Source organism: Cyanistes caeruleus, chromosome 4, assembly GCF_971803275.1.
Source record: "Cyanistes caeruleus chromosome 4, bCyaCae1.hap1.1, whole genome shotgun sequence".
NCBI lineage: Eukaryota > Metazoa > Chordata > Aves > Passeriformes > Paridae > Cyanistes > Cyanistes caeruleus.
In genome coordinates this window covers 40,214,006-40,235,594 of record NC_141704.1, presented here as the reverse complement: position 1 = coordinate 40,235,594, position 21,589 = coordinate 40,214,006, and the positions used below count along the sequence as shown (strand labels likewise).

The 21,589-nt window shown below is 36.8% G+C and overlaps 1 protein-coding gene across 2 annotated transcripts in view; it reads right to left on the bottom strand.

Moving 5' to 3' along the window:
• The window catches only part of KITLG (KIT ligand), a 53,204-nt gene that overhangs the window by 22,798 nt on the left and 8,817 nt on the right, over positions 1-21,589 (bottom strand). For both annotated transcript variants that reach the window (XM_086887788.1, XM_086887789.1), the window contains exon 2: positions 4,920-5,033. In XM_086887788.1, the coding sequence (XP_086743914.1) occupies positions 4,920-5,033 (114 nt within the window). The remainder of the gene's footprint in view (positions 1-4,919; positions 5,034-21,589) is intronic.

Genomic DNA, 21,589 nt, shown 5'->3' with positions numbered 1-21,589 from the left:
TCTGTACATACTGCACAGCTCAATGAAAATTCTATTTATATGTAGGTTTTGATGTTCATATTTAACAAACATATATGAAACTGATTCCTAATTCTTATGCAAAATCAAATGCACAATTACAGAGATGCAGCTTTCTGTTGACTTACCGTGCTGAAAAGAACAATGGGGACAGACATTATTGACAGGTGCTGCAATTACAGTTTCATAATACGGAACATTTGCTCATCAAGTAATGTGCTTCCCTCCAGACATCTTCATTACAAAAGAAGCAGGAGGTCATGTGATGAGTAGTGCAGCATGAATAATCTCTAGGTACTTTAATTCTCTATAGGTATGAAATTATGCCCTTTTAGAGTTCTCATCATTAAAAACCAAAAATTACTATTCAATTGTTCTTTGCTTCTTAAGATCATTTTACTTAGGCTATATTCTTCATATGATAAAATTATATTCGCTAGATGTGAATAAACTTAATCTTACAGAATACACAAGTCATTTTTTTATGAAGACATACCAGTCTGGTTTGGTCTTACATTGATTAATGTCCAGAAAACTAATGAATTTATTTCTTTCTTTCCAATTCTTTCTTCTGGTGTGAGTCTAGAATGATGCTCATGAAAAAATCCAGATTAAGACCACTGAAAACAAGTCGTGCCACACATCTGTCCTTAGTTTATTACTCAAAACAAAGTTGATTAGGCAAATAACCCACATTTTCAGGCACTGCATGGCATGCCTTACTCATTCTCCAGTAGCTTAGTAGACATCTCACATCTATATTCACTGAGGGTCTTGACTGAGGCATGTTCTCATACCCCTATAGCACAATAAAGTTGAGCAGAACACAGCCACAGTCATGCTCAGGAGTTCTCTACAAGGGATGTAGAGGGTTTACAGTACTTGAAGCAAGCCCAGAACCAAATTAACATAGACAAGGTAGGAAACTGTGGCACTGTTTAGCAAGCTGTAGGTTCACTGCAGTAGAACTGTGTGTGTGTGTGGGGAAACACACCGGAGAAAAAGCCAAATGAGGGATATAGATTCATACTGCAAAGAATTTTTAGCATGAGATAGGAAGAGGATGGGAATCTGCCTGGAGTTCATCAAGGAGCATCTTTCCTGCAGCCACAAACAGTGTAACAGATACCATTGAAATAATGAGGAGAAGCAGAGGGCAAACTCAGCATGTGTTATGACAACACAGGCAGTGTTAATAGTACCTTTGAAGATAAACCCAAGAAGCTTGCCATTGATAGTGGAAAAAAAAAGGAGGAACAGCTTGAAGGAAATAAGTAGATGATAAAGGGTCAGAGCAGCATGTGAACAGACAGAAGAGCAAAACTACAGAAGCTGAAGTTAGAAAAAGGTTTTTCATAGACTAGAGTTTTATTCACCAAGAATTTGGAAGAAAAATGTACTTGTTTGTCTGTTTGTTATCTGTACAGATATTTTTTTCTTCTATTATGACAAGAAAGACAATGAAAGTTTTAAAAGTGAACTTTGAAGAGTGGGGAGAGATGGTAGTGTAACTTTAGAGTGAGAAATGGCCCAGGAAAGGCTAACATTTTGGAGAGATGAAAGACATCCCACTCTGCCTCCAAGAAGGATTCATACCAAACTAGGCTCTAGACTAGTTATGCCTGATAATTTGTGATGAGACAGGAGGAAGAGAGGCCAATATCCTAAGGTAAGTGATGGTATTTGTGCACTACTGCTGAACAGATAGTTTAGTGCACACAGATGGGACTATACTCATAAATGTGGACAAAAAGGGTTAAAGAACATGACAGTCTGGCTGAGAATAAAGCATTTAGGAACAACTATGTCCAAACATAGGACATAGTTTAGGAACACTGTGTCCAAATGTGACAGAGTTTGTGGATAACACCATAATAACTATGAGCAATAACTGTACATATAACACTTCTGTGAAATCCTCTGGGCTACAATTTGTTCTCAGTGTGAAAGGGGAGCATATTTACTATGACCCTATGTTCTACAGGCACGGATTCTTTGGATCAGTGAAGAAATAAAACTTTTACTTAAAGGCCAATAGGATCTCCAGACAAAGGGAAAGGCTGTGGGTGTTGTCTACCTGGATTTCAGTAAAGCCCTTGATACTGTCTCCCACAGCATTCTACTGGAGAAGCTGGCAGCTCATGCTTTGGACAAGTACACCTTTCACTGTGTAAAAACTGTCTGAATGGCTGGGCCCAGAGACTGATGGTGAATGGTGCCAGAACCAGGTGGTGATTAGTGTTCCCCAGGGCTCACTATTGGGGTCAGCCAGTATCAGTTTATTATCTTTATTGATGATCTGGGCACGGCAACCAAGAACACTCTCAGTCACTAAGTTCTGTGTTAGAGCTGATCTGCTGGAAAGTGGGAAGGCTCTGCAGGGGGAGCTGGACAGGCTTGATCGGTCGACTGGCACCAGTTGACTGAGGTTGAGTAAAGAAAAGTGCCAGGTCCTGCACTTCTCACAAGAACTCTGCCCTGTGCTACAGGCTAGGGGAACAGTGGCGGCCTGGAGGAAAAGGACCTCAGGGTGCTGCTGGAGAACTTGCTGAACATGGTCCAACATGTGCCCAGGTGGCCAAGAAGGCCATTGGCATCCTGGCCTGTATGAGCAATACTGTGGCCAGCAGGACCAGGAAAGTGATTGTCTCCCTGTACTTGGCACTTGTCAGGCCACAGCTCAAGTCCTTCATCCAGTTCTGAGCCCCTCGCTACAAGAAGAACAGCAGACAAGGGCAGCAAAGCTGGGGAGGGGTCTAGAGAGTGAGTCATATGAAGAGTGGCTGAGGGATTAAAGATATACATCATCAGAATATCCTTCTTTAATTAAATGAGTATAATGTGTTTCAAAAAGCAGAAATGGTACAAATTTTTTGCTTCAATTTGCAAGAGTTCTAGGGTCTTCTGAACCATATTTTTAAGTAATATCATGTTGGAGTCCTTTTTATATGTGCTAGGGATATAGTTCACAGAGCATAAAAAACCTGTACTGGCTACAAAGTAGTATGATCAGTCAGTATCCTTTGTAGGCTTCTTCCTTCTCATATTCGCACTGTCAGCTAACGAGGATTTGCTTTAGAAGTACTTATTATGTATTTTTAAAGTTTTGTTCTGAATGTCTAGTTGCCACATTGTAGAATTTCAAAAGAGAACGATCAACATGCAATATAATCATATTAATTGAAACAAAGAGTTCTTATACTAAATTGAGGGCACTAAACTTAATTTTATCTTATCCTTTTAATTGTCATTTGATTTGATGGTTTGATTGAAATTATTTCTGCAAATATTAACACAGAAAAAATAGGGAGATAGACTTTCCTCAAAACATTCTCAGAACTCATGCAACTCACAACAGAGAGAACCTATGTGACCAGGACTTTGCACTTTCTGATCACTCTGCTATTTCTCCAACCCAAAGTATCTCTGAATTTGCTTGGTAACTTGACCTCAATTTTGCATTCGTGGGATGATCTGAAAGCCACGGGTCCAAGTCAGGAGAATGACCATACAGCATCCTAATGGAGGAGTGTCCAAAGAAGTGCCCAACTCCACTCAAGCTTGGCAGTAGCAGAAGAACAGTGTAACCTGGACAGTGTAATCACACTTTTACACACACACACAATTATTCAAGCTGCTTGCACATTTATTTATTTATTTTTTTGGGGTAACCTATATTTATACTATCTTGATGTTTAAATTGTACTAAAGGGAAAGTTAAAGCATTTGTCCTCAGGACACATAATTGACAAAAAGTTGTTACTATCTCTGCACTACACAATTTCACCAGCCCTCACAGGAATTCTGTTGTTCTTGCATGCTTTATACAGGTTTACATCAAAGCTTAATACTCTTCCAAGAGATGAAATATTATCTGGATTAAATATGCCAATACTTCAAAATTCTGCCTAAAGAGATTTGAAGCACTAAACATTTAAGTAGGACTAGAGTACCCCTAGAGATTTATACTATGTGCCAATGTATATAAAAAGGACCAAAGAAAACAAGAACACTGCACAGGCAGCAAATGCTAGGGGCTCCAATTTAAGTGTATGATAATAATAACACTGATGTTGCAACTGTTTTCCCACAATAAAGCTACAATTTTCAGCTAGATTCAATATGCAGATGAAGATATGCTTGTTAAGTGCTCAGTACATATTATTTCTTAAAAACTTCAGTGTTATATCTTGCGCTACTGCAAAATAGCCTAATTATTAACTTCAGTGGAGCTAAAAAAACAATTGACTTTACAAGCAGATGCAGTTTTTCAGGTTAATGCAGTGGTCAATTAAGTAACAGTTACAACTTCCTTAAATGAATTTAGTTTTTATATGAAGTTGTGAGTCCTTCAGACTTAAACTTCTGGGTACAGCAAGTAGAGAAACATATAATCCATGTAACCCACTCACACCCAAAGACTGCAAAACCTGTTCAATTGTTATTGCTTTGATTGCTACAATGATGTTTGCTATCACGCTATTTTTATATATGGCACTTATCTTTCATATACCCGCAGTAAATACTTCTGCTTCAACTCAGCTGTGTTTGCTGACAGTCTGCTATGGAGCAAGTCAGTAACACAAAGACAATAATCTTTCATCTGCATGGGGAACAGTCTGCTCCGAAAGAATGTTTAAGGAAATAAATGTTTTTGACAATTTTTATTGAATTTTGGAGTCAGGAAACTACATATGTATATACACTCCATTTTGGTCAAGGTAATCTCTTCAATTAACACTGCAAAAAAGAGTTTTGTTCAAGTGACAGATGTTGATGGATTTTCTTTTAATATTCCCCTAGTTCTAATACAGATTTACTAACTTTGCTTAGAAATGTAAGTGCTCCTAAACATTGACTATTTTTAACATACAGAATAATGTACAATAAAAGGTACTTACCAATTTTGCAATGTCATTCACATCATCTGTGACTGGATTCCCGCAGGAACTCTGGGCTTTGACAAGAGGATTAAGTAGGAGTAGTTGAAGACAAAAGCAAGTGATAATCCAAGTCTGTTCAGTAAAAAAGAAAAAAGGAAAAAGAAACAAGAAACCCCAAGTGAGCAATCACCAAATATGAAGTAACAAGAGATTGTGGTAATGTTTTTCATATGTGAAGTCTAGAGGCAACAATACTCTTTATCCTTCATGAAGGCATACTTGTACTATTACAATATCATCTTAATGGAAGGAATCCACAAAAATGCACTTAATTGATGTTTTCTGGAAGCAAATATCTTTAGAGTATTAATGGAAAGCCTAGTACTGAGCCATCAGGTTACTTGCACAGGATCACACTTAGCTGGGTTTTTGCAAAGTTTACGCATACCAAAGAAGAGGAAGACACAAACTTTGCAATATTTTTTATCATCAAAATACAGTTAATTACACACTTGTCATTCACCTGATAGATCTGCGGTTGTAATGTGATAAATGATAAGGAACAAAATTATACCAGATTACATCAAGACAAAAGGAGAAAGTTAATAATCACAGCCATTTCGTTTGAGCACTTAAACTGCAAGCAAACCCACAACTGGACTCTGCCCAAATACTGACATCTCAAGCAGCAGTACAGTACATCTTCTCCAAGTGACGTGCTCTGGCCTCTCAGAAGTGCCAGCTTGGCTTTGGCACTACATTCCCCTCCTAAATCCTTTTGGAAACAGCAATGCAATGTACTCACACAGCCTTGTGAGACTCACACAGAAAAGCACCAGATAACTAACTAGCTGCGATGCACCTGGGTGTCTCCTTGGCTACACTGCCTGAACTTCCTCGCCTTCTGTTGTTCCTTGTGCTTCACTGGTTTCCCACAGAGCCCTGTGCCAAGTTTAAGCTGCAGATCTTTATTTCCAGAATGCTAAAGCATTTAAGTTATGGATAATCAAAAGTTGCCTCGGGTTGTGAAGCTTCTTGTGCCAGCTGACTGAAGCTGTCAGCAAAAGCCGATGATGGTGTACATTTATGGCAAGTATGGAATTTGCCTGTGCAGGCTCCTAAGCCTCCATAAGGGCAGGACTGAGATCAGAATTTGCTTTTGCACAAACTAAGATACAGCTCAGCTCCGTCTGTTCTGTGTGACAGGTAGAGAACTCCAGCCTCCACCCTTGCCTTCATATGCTCCCCAACCTTTCCAAGTAAGACCAAAGGAAATGAACCAACAGCGACACAATTCTCCAGGAAAACAAGAGAAAAATCATGGATTAAAAAGATGAACTATCATTATAGTAATCTGGAGGGTTTAAGAAAGAATGATAATAAAGATTGTTCAGGAACTTCATAAACTTGACAGAACAGTGCCAGGCACTTTACCTAAAAGAGCTGTTAATGACAAGACTAATCTCTTTCTTGTATATATTATCTCTTAAATCTTGTATCTATCCTGCAAGTAAAACTGGTCGTTTGCTTTCTTAGAATACAGCTTCCTGACACATTTAGGTAACATCAGTGTGGGCTGCTGGTAGAAAAGACAATCCAGCTTCCTCTCCCTACCTTTGGCACTGGCACTGATGGCTTAGTCAGTTGTACCAGGCTGACAACCTCCATTTTTGTTTTCCTGTAGCATTCTTCAGCTTTCTGATCCAAGTAACTGACACAGTTGAAATGCTCTGTCAAAGATGAGACAAGCCAGGACTGCAGATTTCAGTGGAGCCTGCACTTGCCTTTCCCTAAACTGTACTCTCAGACTCCACAGAGAAAGAAATCAAAAGTATTCTGAGCAAAGTGAATTTACAATATTCAAGATGTCTTTTGAGAATGTCTCTTGCTTCAACAAAACTAGCACTTAGAAATACTTTTATTTCAATATTTGTACAAATAATTACTGAACATATTTATCAGTGTGAAGGATTGAGAATAATGAATAGTTCATCTTACAAAATTTCTGTATTTTATGCTACACAAAGCTTTGCAGTTATATATATATATATATATATATATATACAATTTGAGCTCTGGGGAAATGCAAAGATGCTGTTAGTTTTAGAAAGAACCTTTGAGAGCTCCTTGCAGTGTATTAGAGCTCAAAGATATTTAAGAACTGGTTTTAAGTGAGCAAGAGAAAAGTCTGCCTTTCCTACATAAGCTCCAGAATCACAGAAGAAACAAAAGGTGACCTCAAGCTAGCAGTCTACTACCTCATTCACAACTTTTGGAAATAAATTTCTGTAAAAAAGGCAAGAAGTTAATGACAACTAGCTCCAAAGTGAAATAACTATACTGCTTTCAAGAACAAAAACTCAGTAGTTCAACCTTTGGAGTAAAACAGTGCACTAGCAGTGACACTGGCAGGCACCCTTCCCTGACATGTTCATTGGAGATGGAGCTCACACCAGGAACTGGCAATTTCTTTATTGGATTCCTCAGCATTGATTAGTATGTAAAGATAGAATTTGTTCACTGAACTGTGTCATGGTCATAGGATGATGTTCAACCTAACAGTCTAATAATCAAAAGTATAACAAAATTCTTTAACTAGAATTTTAAAAAATTCTTTAATTAGAATTTAACTATTTTTCAGCAGATCAACTAAGTAATATTAATAAACACATTAGCACAGTCACACAAATAAAACCAGAACTTTGAAGCACCTTGTAAATTTTTGTACTTCTGAATATAAAGAGAGCCCATACATGAAGCTTAAAATCACTATACATTTTATTATTAAGTAAATAAGAATACTTTCTCTCTTATGTAAATAATGGGATTTTGAATAATTTTATAACCGCTATTGAAACCAAATGATTTTTAAATTCTGAGAGTATTTGAGGTTTTTCTTTATTATTTTCTCCCTGTGTCATCCAAAAGGAACTGAAAATCTTCAAAATACTGCTAGTTTCGACATGCCTATTATACAAAATCTTTTAATTATTTGCACTTACAAAATATTTATATTACGCATGCCTTCAGGCACATTATATGTAAGGACTGTACAGATCAAAGAGTTGAGCTATTTTTGTGTTATTTACTAATGACCAAACCTGCTGTTTGAGCAGAACTTGACTAGACTGAATTAAATCAAGGACTGAACAAAAGAGAACCTTAAACAATAGCTTTATAAATAGAGATGCCAATTTTATACTTTACTAAGCATAAATAAAAGTTACCTACACAGCACTCACAACAGATTTCCATATTTAATTACCCCTAAGTTAACATGGTATTTTTCAAAGCTGGCCTCAGAATTTAATCACACATCATCTACTAGCATCAAACTGAAGACATATAGAGACAGGAGGCAGACCTGTACACCAAAGCACCTCTTCCTATTTTCGGCTCAAAATCATTCAATTGTCTTTAGATTCTGAAAACTCTTAAATAATGAACATTTAAATTTGAGCAAGGGGAAAAAAAATAACGATTAGACTCAAAAGGATAAAATAAAGATTTCAAGTATACACATTTGTTTATTCTGCAAATGATTTCCACTATTGCTTGTAAGCCATAATCTAGAATTTCAGTAAACAACATTTTAGAAGCTTAGCTAGTGATCCAATGTGTTGAAGACCATCCTTTCAGTAGTAAATCAACATCCTTTTCATTATGTTCTTCGTTTACAATCTGAAGTGTTGACAAAGGCTGCTGAGTGAGTAGTTTAGCATCTCTTTCACTATGCATGCTGTGAAAGATAATCACGTTAATGTTCAGCCAATTCCTTAAGTGGAAAGCAGCTAGGGGAATACCACATTGCTTTATAAAACAAACTTTGGAAAGTCTGGACATTTCCAAACATCTAGTTTGTCCTGGTAACAATTCTAATCACAAGTAGGAAGAAGTCATCAAAAAAAAAGGCAAATAACAAACCACAAGAAAACATTAAGCACAGGGAGAGGTAGTAGCTACACAGATGAATGGGTTTTCCATTTTAATTTCCATTTCCATTTTAAAATTTCTTGTATTCAAATCATATTAAGCATGGAATTTTTCAGCCCAGTTTCCTGAGCAAATCATCCAATTAACCACTACCAAGACACACCTGAAGTAGGTTAGCTGGCAATATGGAACAATATTCACCCTGGGCCAGGCTTCCCAAAATTTTTTTCACTTCTGTTAATGTTGGAGTAGGAGCATCTTCCAATATTAGCCCCTCAGACAGTGTTCACACGCTGCTTTGCTGAGACATGGCTTGTGAACTTCTGCCACAGACAATATTGGTTGGTCAGTCATGGACAGCTAACTTAATGTTCATACTTAGACCCAAAAAGCCTATTGTAAGAAGGTTTAGAGAACATGTAAATAGCAAGAAAATATATTTATTGGCTTTTTTTAAATTTTTTTTTTAAACCACACAGCATCCAGATGCATAGAAGCACAGTAACTCTTTCCTATGTCTGTTTGGTTATTTAGCTGTGATAGAAATTAAATAATTAAAGTCATGAAAGATCTGTCTTAAACCAATTAAGAAATTAACTGCCAGAATAGAAAAATCTTTAAATGAAAGAAGAGAATTTATACAGAATGCATTCCAGTTGCCATTTTCACGGTTTTCAGTGACACCTTTACAACTGCAAATGGCCGTGCTAACTTGAATACCCCACATGGCTATACCTAAATACTGTTTAAATGGTAAACACCGCTCAAGCCCCCAAAAAACTGAGTTAAGTGTCTAAAAAGAAGTCACCCACTCACAACTACCTCTTTCTGGAAGGAGTGAAGTACTTGGCAAGCACATTTGGAACTGGCAATGTCCCCTGCACACTCTCAAGCACCCAGGAAATTACATCAGAGTAGCTGAAGGAAGCACAGTGTTAACTCTGAATAACGCACAGTTAAGTTTAGTGTAGATCCCCTGTCCATCCAAACTGGCACTAGTCTCACCAGATACAACAGCCTGCCAACTAGGGTGCTCTCTAAATGACACATCTGGCTTATGTTTCCTGTAACCAAGGGAATTCCAGCTCCCGGGAGTTGAGCTGTGTTCCTCTGCTATATCCACCTTGTAATTTCCATGGAATCATACAACCATTTAGGTTGGAAAAGACCTCTGAGATCATCAAGTCCAACCATAAACCCAGCACTGCCAAGTCTACCAGAAGACCATGCTCTTAAGTGCCACATCTACCACTGGAGCTGATTTCCAGTCTATTTTGGCCTCTAGGCTAACAGGGGAAAATGAGGGGTACGCTGGTACTCCTGGCCCTTATTTTTCACAACATTCATGCGCTTCACATCGTCAAGACAATATGTAGAAAAATAGACATGTTCACTGAACAGGCATCAGAATGTGTGTATCCTTGTCTCACACATGCTCTTCCATCTGGGCACCCTAACTTCAGAGAAGCTTCCCAGTCAACACGTGGGTTTTCTTTAACAACCTTTTGGCAGTCCAATGAACAAACTGCCTAACTCCAGCTCAGTGAGTCACTCTGCAGGGGTGAGACACCTAAAAATCTCTGGATCACACCCTCCATGCTTTGTTATGATTACAAAATCCAGATGCATATTTTTCTAGTGACTGATACCATTCTTCATTTTTTTTAACAATGATGTGTAGTAAGGAGTATGATTATAAAAGCAAGCAACAGAGTATCATTTTCTGCATTTTGATTTAAACACAGACTATAGAAATACTAATAGATCTTTTTCTGAGTAAGTTTTAGATTGTTTTGGACACAAAATATTTGAACATATATTTGGTTATTTACAAAACACAGTATATTTTGTACTCAGTTTTGCATGTATCTAAAATACATAATATGAGGGTACTTCAAGGGGTTAAGGGGAAGGAAATTAATAATTTCATACTACAAACATGAACAGGAAGAGGTGCCATGGCTACCTACATTCAAATTAGTTAAACAGGCAACCTGCTTTCACAGCTGCTTGATCTTTTTGTGACAACGCTATATTTGCCCTTCTGTGACTTTCCCACGCCTAGAATGTCTTCCCCCACACCTTTGCACTCACTTGTGTATCCACAGGGAACTCCTAGAATGACAAGAATGGGAGTTTTCATCTAACTGTTCATTTGGTGGCAGAATGTTAAAGTGGCATTTGCTGGACTCCACCAGCCATATGTGCAAAAGCAAAGCCAATTGCTGTATTCAGATGTTTATAGGCCAGTTCCCTTCTACAGTACACTCTTCATGAACTGGAAATAATTCTATTCAGGTCAATGGATAAAAGGTAGTCCCAAACCTGTTAAGTGCTAATGCAGAGCTACTTTTTCTCCAATATTTTTCTTTTTCAGCTGGAAGGAGAAGCCATTCTCTAGTTCTGCCAAGTTGTGCACATCTATTTACTGAATCAGACAAATTTAAGATACGTAGTCTTAACAGTGCTGAGAAAATGATGAGTCACACTATTCTTTCCCACCATCCAGACCTTGGGAAAACTGGGAATCTGCTTAAGACTATATGCCAACTTCATTTCATACAACCTCAGGCCAAATGCTATTATCCTCTACCCCTTGCAGCTCTTCTTGACAGACGCAGCTGGCTGCTCCAGCCAACGTGCTGCTGTTGCACTTGGTATGGAGCACTCAAACTCCAACTGAGGTTGGTTTGTGTGTTTCAGCTGAAACCAAGATGAATGTGATAAGCAAGAAGTGTAAATTGACACACAGTTTGCCTTGCAAATCAATGCAATTCAGGTATTTTGCAATTACATTCAGTAAACTACAAAAAGGTCCTTTTAATGTGTAAATTAACATATTTATTTTCAATCTCTATAAGGATACCATTGCAAAATATTTGGCAGTTTTAAGAATATAAGCTCTTGTTCTTTAAAAGTGTTATCTGATCCATAATAAATTTTGTCCACTCTTTAATCTCACTTGACAATCAGGGATTCAGGCAGTTTCCATGCATCCTAAACTTGTTCTGGATGACAGCCAGTTTGTGTAGTTCCCAAGTACTGGGAAGTGAAGTTACCAAGAGACAGGTAATTATACACGAATGTTGCCTCTGGAACTTGTGTAAAAAGCATCTGAATAAACATTTACTGATAATAATCCATCAGGCGGCATTCTAGTTCTGTAAAAGATGCAGGAGATTTAAAGGACAAAAGTGTTTCAATTGGAACAAAGGATAAAACCTTTTAAAACTTCTATATTTTGAAAGAAATCTTCCTGTTAAATCAGAATCAGGGATTATGAGGATCTCCAGAGGGTCCTGCACTTAGTCTTTAGGACGTGTGTACTGGCAAGAAGAGATTTCCTTTGCCACTTCTTGTAAAATTCCATAGACACATCCAGGATCAATACAATCAAATTTTTCATCTTTCTGTCTATAGAGAGAAAAAGGCAAATACTTCCTTGGTCTGTAACGAAGGTACTGAGGTCCAAATACATGCCCAATCAAAACAGAAATAAGCAGAAGACCAGTCTTCAGTTGACTTAACAAAACCTCCCACAAACTCTAAAGAGGAAGTTGGTTTTTTCTTCCCTTGCTGAGAACTTATGGAAGAGTTTTCTAGCACAGATCCAAAGGCATTTTAAAGTAATTTAAAGGGGAGGGCAACATAAGATACAAGATTATCTTTGCAGGGGGGACAAGATCCTCTCACTGTATGGAGGTGGATGATCTGACTTCCTCAGGGAATGAAAAGACATTCTCTTAGATAAAATACTTCATTAAAGATTTTTTCTAAAGATCTATTTCAGAGGTCTTGTTTGTTTGCCAAGTTCATGCAAAAAAAAGTCCGCTATATTGAGTATTCTTTTGAATTATAATGAAAATATATACCAAGAAATCTCCTTTAATCTTGGACTTTCAAAAACAAGTAAAGGAAAGGAAATAAGACTTGTTACAGAAATTCTGTACTGGATCTTTAATTCTTACCATCTGCTACAAATTATATGGTGTTTGGGTTGGAAGAACTATTACTGTGGCAAAATAAATTAAAATAAATAAAATCACCAAGAAAAGTGAAAACAACAGCTATTTTGATACTTGGCATATGCTAGAACCCATGTACATGATGAAAATGTCCCATGTATATCATTCTTAGTATGAACCAAAACATGTTAAGTGGATTCTTACTCTTTCATGCACAGAAACTTTGTTAGAAAATAAACTGCATTATAAATCTGAAGAGTTTTCAGTTCATACTTGAGCCTGTGGAAAGCAAAGATCAGGGAAAAAAATCCTTATACCAAATGAAAAGGAGTTTAGGTGCTTTTTTTTTTCCCCTTTTCAATCCTTTTATACTTCTTTGTATAAAAGAAGCAGAGGATGATTTTTGAAATATAGAATCATCAACTTGGTTTTAAATCAAAGACATGCTCTCAGAAAGATAGTGTTCTGTTTCTGGACTCTGAATTTTTTTTATAACATCCCTTATAGGCACTGTATCATTATAAGGATATAAATCCGGAGTTAATTTCTCTGACCTGCTTGATATGAGACCTTGTTAAAGGATAATTGCTGAACACAGACTGAAAACTAGATGCCATTACAGTTGAGACTGTGTTTCATGCACCTACCTTAACTGTATTACATTTTTAGAATTACAAGCTTAACTGTGATTAAAGAACACTGTTTGGAGCTCTAGGATATATCAACACCAATATAAACTTTGACAGTGCTGATGGATGACAATTTTTCATATCAGTATTGTACTACATATTATAAAACTTTTCATTTCCTGAGTTTTTATAGTTGCTGTCTACTTTAGTGGTCTACAAGAACACTCAGGATAAAGTGAAGAAACAGAATTTGCATTAATGATATGGTTTTTATTATGATAAAGATCATAAGATCCAGCCCCAGAAGCTTTCCTCAGTACCTCCTCTCATTGTGAAGGTCTCATGACCAACATCAGGCAAATGTGGTCCTCTGCAGTCCATCCAAAATGGCTTTGGCATCATCTGCTACTAAAGGCAAATGATATCAGACCTGAATTCCAACATGCAGGGATAGGTCTAGCCAGTCCTCCTTGACAGACATTCAGAAGATTGGTATTCTCGGAGCATAAATTTCTTCAGTAACTTTATCTGCCCCACACCCCAGAGGTATCAGTTATATAAGCTTGATAACGCAAGCTTCCCTGGGCAGCCTGTGCCAGTGTTTGGCCACCATTTTGGTGAAGAAATTTTTTCTAATGTGCAATCTAAACTCTCCCTGGCACAACTTGAAGCCACTTCCTCTTGTTCTATTGCTTGTTACTTGGGAGAAGAGATCAATTCTCACCTGGCTACAAACTCCTTTCAGGCGACTCTAGAGAGTTTATCATTCTCCTGAGATTCCTTTTCTAAAAGATAAACAGTTCCCCAGCTTCCTTAGAAGTTTCTCTTAAGACTTGTGCTTCAGACAGCCCTGCTGCCTTTCCCTGGACACACTCCAGCACCTCAGTGTCTTCCTTGCAGCGAGGTCCTCAGGACTGAACAGAGGATCTGAAGTGAATCTTGGGAAATTATCCCATTTCTTCACTGTTCTGAAGGTTAATAGCCTGGTACTGTCCCATGTAAGTGACAGTGGTTTATATCAATGCTGCTCCATTGCTTGTGTATTTATGCTCCCATCTTTCTGGTGTGTTGTCTCCATGTATTTATGAAAATCAATCCTATTATTTGAGTCTTTGCTATGCTTAATTAAAAAGTCCATTTGACTTTCTTTGCTTCATGACAAAAGAGCAACATAACCCCCCAAACCTCATGGAAATAAAATTTTCTCTCTTACATCTTCTCAATTACAAATATGATTTATTTGCTTTCTACAGTACCTTAGTTTCACACTCCTCTCTAGAAAGTGTAAATGTAGGATTGCCCTAACTCTTACTAAATATTGTTACAGCTGTCACAATGGGTGCAGTATCCAAACAACTGGTTGCTTCTGAAGCGAGGACAAGCAGACCAACACTAAGTCACGCAACCTTTAAATGGGATCCTTCCCCATTAGACAAAGCAGTTTCTTCTATTGATAAGTAACTGTTGACATAAAAAGTATTCCAAATTTGCTTTTAACAAAAACTGGCTTCTTTGGATATATTCCAGACAGCAGCACCTGCATCAACTTAAAAAGGTTTGAGACAGGAAATAAAACATTTTCACTTTGATCCCCGAAAAACCCCAGCTGAGAGCTCTTCAAATTATGAAGTAACGTGTATGTTGGTGAGGAAAGTAATTTTGTATTTTGAAGAGTGCTGTGGTCTAACCCCAGATGGCAACTAAACACCACACAGCTGCTCATTCGCTCCTCCTCCCCAGTGGGATCTGGGAGAGAATTGGAAGAGTAAAAGTGAGAAAACTTTCTAGGTTTAGATCAAGACAGTTTAAGGGGACGTAAAAAAAGAAAATAAGGGTAACAATAGTAACAAAATAATTAGAATATACAAAACTAGTGATGCACAATGCAATTGGTCACCTGCCAGTTACTGACTGAGCTGCCAGTTCCCAAGCAGCAGTGGCCCTCAGCCAGCTTTCCCCCCAGTTTATATGGTGAGCATGATGCCAAGTGCTATGGAAGATCCCTCTGGCCAGTTTGGGTCACCTGTCCTGGCTGTGTCCCCTCCCAGCTTCTTGTGCCCCTCCAGCCTTCTCACTGGCAGGGCAGGAGAAGCTGAGAAGTCCTTGGCTTAGTCTAAACACTGCTTGGCAACAACTAAAAACATCGGTGTGTTATCAACATTATTCTCATACTAAATCAAAAACACAATGCTATAGCAGCTATTAGGAAGAAAATTAACTGTATCCCCACTCCAACCAGGACAAAGATATCTAAAAAAATAAAACAACAAACTGATCAGACAGTTAGCCAGCCCTGTGCTGAAAGTTTTCAACACCAACTACAATACTTGATGAAAGGTCATTCTGCAGCTGCATTAAATCTTGGATCTTTTGAGAAATAAATAAGAGATATTTTAGGTTTCCTTCTAGCATCAGTAGTGATACCTAACATTTTAAACATAAGTAATAAAAACTCATTCATTTTTTTCAAAATTCAAAAGATATTTTTATAAGCATTATTCTAAATCTAAATAATTTCTTTGGGGTATGTATGAAGGATGAAAATTATTTTGAACACATTGATCTCCTGTAGCATGAGGGAGTGTCATTACACATCTACTCAGCTTCAGAAATGGGGCAAGGTTATGGTCTTCCATAGTGAAGCCTGCATTTCTGCTCCTTTTCACTATTTTTCATCACAAAATTTACTATATCACACATAATGTCTATTAATGATGTGCTACTCATGATTTAAAACATGACTTTACAGATTGAATGCTATGTTTCATAAGCACCTTGCACACTGTGCCATAAGAGAATGAATGAGGAAAATTCAACAAAACAGTGCCTTGTTTGCTAGAAACTGTTTGAGATTTAAATAAAATACATAATCCTTTCCACATCATGTTCTATCTGTTTCAAATAAAACAGGTTGTCTGGCAATGAAGTCAGCTTCTGGTCCCATAAACAGCCCCTGTGGACATTTTAACAATTATCTACAGTCAATTTTTACAAAAATTGACAAAGGTTTTGTCAGGGGAAAAGATTAAAAGCACCTACAGGCAAGCTGCTTAAGAGCCAGCATACTAAAATACCAAAAAAGTGAAAAATGAAACCTGTATCTCCTGTCCTTGGTGTTAAGTTTTCATCTTCCTTCATCAAAAGATACAAGGAAACCCCTGAGGAATTTCAACATGTTGAACATCTTTGTCACAACAAAACTTCTGCTCTTTGTACAGAGCCTTTCTTGGTATATAGTAGTTACCTGGCCATTAGCCACCGTAATGTCTGCAAGGTATTTCCCTGGGAAATGTGTAAGTTTAAACCTCACCATTCAAGAACTTGGAGCCCATGATTCCATAGGTGTCAATAACCAAGCCAAGTTTAATGAGCTGATCACAAAAACACTGCTAGGCTTCGACTCCTCCTAAAAATATACATTTCTGAAGTTTCACTATATCTTGAATATGTACTTCTTATCAGTTTACCTAAGAAGCTGAGCTGCACATACTAATAGTGCTCCAAGAAAAGTTTGTGAGATTAATGCAGGTTTATTTCAGCTGTTTCCAAATAACTCAGAGTAAGACAAAATCAGGTTTAAAACACTTTCAACAGGGAAAAAAAGCCCCACAAAATGCCATAATGTTTTCCAGATCCTGATTTCAACTCAGTTCTTTCATATGTCAAATAGCATTTTATTTCTCACATAATCTGAGTTACATGTCCTCCTATGCATGTACAAAACTGGAGTGAACAATTTGGCTTTAATGTAATGATCTGTAAAAGGATACATTACATTTACGCTGTTATTAGACTATAAGTACATTAAGAATGGATCTATATTTTTTGTAAAACGAATATTTATCCAAAGCAATAGACCAAATGATGAGATTATTCTCAAATGCCTTGAAGCTTGTGAGACTGCAGACAAATCAGGTAAGAACCACATCAAATTAGAAACTAATCTTCAAAACATTTAAGTGTGCTTGCAAGACAACGTAAGTGCTGGGCAGCTAATAAGCCATTTACCTCAGCAAGCTGGAATTACAAACACATTATGCCTTGTCTTAAAGTAATTACATTAGTATATTAGTAAGAAAAAATCAACTGGTTTTTTTTTCAGGTTTTTGATCTCAACTGAAATATTTTCATATGCCAAAAATACTTTAGTTGTTATTATTATTCTAACTGCAAATTTTACAGTAGAAAACAAGCATTAATTCCTTTTTCAAGATGTACTAAAATTCATCATGCCATTGTTAATTTTAAAAATTCTTTCTGAAATTATTTCCTGAGACCCTATGTTGGGTTTTTTAAGAAAGGAAATTGTCAGAATGGCCATTTTAGAATTTCAACTACATGTAAGGTTTTTCCAGGAAAATTCAAGTTTAAGATGGCAAAAATGGGACAAGACTGATCAAAATGCTTCATTTAACACAAAAAATACAACTGCATTACTGCATCAGAAACTCAAAGATAATTTTAATTCCCATGCACCTCTAAAAGCAGACACACTTTTACGTGCTTTTTCCTGCTAACACTGAAGTTTTGTACAAGAATATCTTTCAGGGATGGTGCAGGGAAACTCCACTGGTTTTCAATGGCTAGAGCTGTGCAACAACTTTACATAAAATTTTGAGTTCTCACTATTGATAGTCGCATGCTAAAAGAATGATCGTTCAGTATAAACATCTCAGCTGTCATTACTTTCACATGTAATTGAAGTTCAGCTACAATATATCTTAAAGTGTTTTCCTTTCCTCTAAGCTAAAGGCTGAATTGTTACAGATGGTGATTTTGGCAGATGGTTGTATATGAAACTGAGTTTATAATTAGGCCAAATCTGACTTGTACAATTAAGGCAATGAAGATTTGGAAAATAAGAAGTGTCAGATCAGCACAAGATTGGTCTGGTGCCCACTGAAAACAGAAGAAACCTGATCATTCAGATTTACAGAGTATATTGCCTATATGAAAATTTCTTCTGAATTGCACAAATTAGAAGATAAGAAAGATTTCACACAGAGAGTGTAAACTAAAATAACCATGGCGTTTTACCTACTTAAGTGTATAATCCTTTTTTCTTCAGCCAAGCCTAATGAGATGGTCTGAAGCCATCTAACAGCTCCCTGCTGCTGAGAGGGCTCCTCCTCTGCAGCTTCCCTCCCTCTGACATTCACCCGACCCCTAAGCAAGCCAGTAAATTCAAAGACAGTGACTAGCCAATTCAGCTCAGAGACAAAAAGTAATCCCTGAGGAATGAGCGGAGGAGGAGATGAGATGTGCAAGGATGAGAAGACCAGGACTACCCCTTTCTGAATGTGACCTCTTGGGCTCACTCTAACATATATCAACCTGTGTTTCAAGCAATAATATATCTAGTGTCAAAAATCTTTCCAGACTGGTAATTTTGTGTTAAGGCAGCATTGCCTGTTTTAGCTTCTTCTGTTAAATATTTATTTATTCTTGTACCAAGAAAGGATCAGTAATGTCCAGCAATCATTCTCTCTACTACTTCCTGTATATCATTCAATAGTTTGTTGCAATCAACTTCCAGTCTCTCTTCATATGCAAATTGCTCCCTCTTAATGCTTTTGCCTGTTCTAAGATCCCTATTTCTGTTATGCTCTTTTTTACAATGGGAAAACCAGAACTTTTTTCAGAAGGGCTGATGATCACTATCATAAGAGCACTCCCCTTTCAAATTTCTCTTTCTGCTCCTACTGCATCCAATATGCTGTCTGATTTGTTCTACTATGGGCACAATATAGGGATTTTTCATTCATTTTCCTGACCAAGCATTGCTACAAGAACAGAAATAAAAGCTTGTAAGGAGCTGTTAGAAGTAATTGAAACTGCCGTTATTAATTCTGTTACAATTAGTTCAAAACATTCCTTCCAAAATGCATTCCCCCTTGCTCTTCAACACAACAAACTCCACTTGCCATCATGCCATCTGTTCTCCCATCTCCTCTAAACCTTTACAAAGTTCCTCAGAATCTCTTTTAGTTTCAATTAACCTGAGTAATTTATGTAGCTTGCACATGTTGTCATCAATCTGTGAACCCTATTACCAGATTGAACTGTATGAGGTTACTGACAATTAGAGAACATTACCTTTTAGGTTTTTGCCACGTTACAAATTAATGACTTGTTCCTGCACTTTGCTTTCTGTTCTACATATTTTTTTTCCTCAAACTGTTTTGATAAGAGAGATACACTATGAAGCTACTTAGGTTTTTTTCTTAGGTCTTTCTTTTTTAAGAATCTAAATAATTAATTTACATTCTTTCTCCTTATTCATCCATGTTGAAACACAAATATATTTCGTGTATTGAATGCACTTCTTTTACAGGAGCTGGGCTTTTCTATTCCTTTCATTGAACTCTATTAATATGGAGTTCCCATCTGCCTACTACCAAGTGAATTAAATAAAGCAAGATTTGCTAGCAATGCAACAATAGAGGCAAGCTGGTAAGAAAAATTCTTTACAGCTATGGAAATATTCATTAATTCTAAAGACAAGAATTAAGAGTTAATGTGTTAAGAGGTACTATATATTCAAGAAAATGAAAAAAACACCATGCTCACCTATTTCTGTGAAGTTATAATCACCTTGTCTTTACCATAAAATTAACACAACTTACAATTTACATCCTGCCCTTAATTTTATGTGTGTTCACACAAACTGTATTTTTAATATCCTGGTGGTTTGTGGGTGGCTTTAGAGGTTTTTTTGGTGGGGTTTTATTTTGTTTGTTTTTGGTTTTGATTGGGATTTGTATAGACTAACAACTACAAACTCCATCAAAGTGTTTCTGGTATTCCAGTGTTTCCCCACAGTTCTCCTACGTGTCCAGGAAGAACAGGCATATTACTGTGATATATACCAACATGCAAGTGCTCTCAGCTTACAGTCAAGAGGCACAGGATAAATCCCAGCTAACTTCACCATTACAGAATTGTGACTACAGAATTAATATGAATGTCATTCACATGATATCTCAATGTTTTTGTTTGAGTTATGCTAACTGTAGAGAACTGTAAATATCTAATCTTAAACCTGAAGCTACACCTGTGGCTTTCCTTAAAAAAGCAACACAGAACTTGTGGGGTAAACATTCCAAAATGACTTTAGTCATTCAGCTTACAGTTTGGTATGACTATGAAAATGCACACATAACTGGAACAAAAAAAAAAAAAAAAAACCAAAAACAAACAAACAAAAAAAAAAACCCCAAAAAAACTGAGGAAAAAAACTCCCTAACTCTTTACAGTTCTGAAGAAATAAAAATACCTATTAGATACAGATGCCTATAAAACAAAACTCTTACACCAGTAACACAGTATTATGAATTTAGTTAAATAACTGATATGAAATATTAGGTATTCCCTCAGCTTCTGCAACAATACAACAGAACACAACACTTTTAAAAAACAGCTATTTTACCTTACTTTTACTGACAACTTTCACAGGGGTTTCTCATTAAAACATGGAATTGTAAATTGCATGTAGTGTGATACAGAGCTTTACATTTGGTTAAAAGTATTCATGTGAATTAGAAAGAATGGCAGCTGTCAGTAGTGAAATTATTCTGGTACATGTTCAACAGCATCCTTGTTACAGATGTGCTGATAGAAAAACTCATACAAATATTGACACAATATAATATGATTTCTTGGATTATTTTTACACCTAGCTCTCAAATGCTTCCTAGGATCATTCTTGTTAGAGAAGACACATTAATTTACCTGGCCTATTATGAAATTTCTTTGGCTTCCATAATTAATCTCACAGAAAATATAACCCATTGTTGAGAAGATTAGTGTAAATCTCCTCAGAGCATATACTTTTCAATGTCTACATTGTAAAATTCCAGTAAGACTAGTTATGCATTTTCATAATTGCTACAATTTTTTAGCAAATTTACTTGAGTGACACATCAATTTTTACAGGAAAAAAAAAAATCTTCCCAGTTTTATAGGGGTTTTGCCATTTAGTTTGAAATAAGTAATGGAGTATGTACGCTAAGAAGACAATTTCATGATAGTGAATGAAGCCAAAAAGAACATAACTGTTTGACAAATAGTAGTTTGAACAGGTACTAATTCAACAGTAACTGAAATAATGCTCCTGGATGCAATGGACTTGTTTCAATAGAAGTAAACCAGAGTTTAGTAG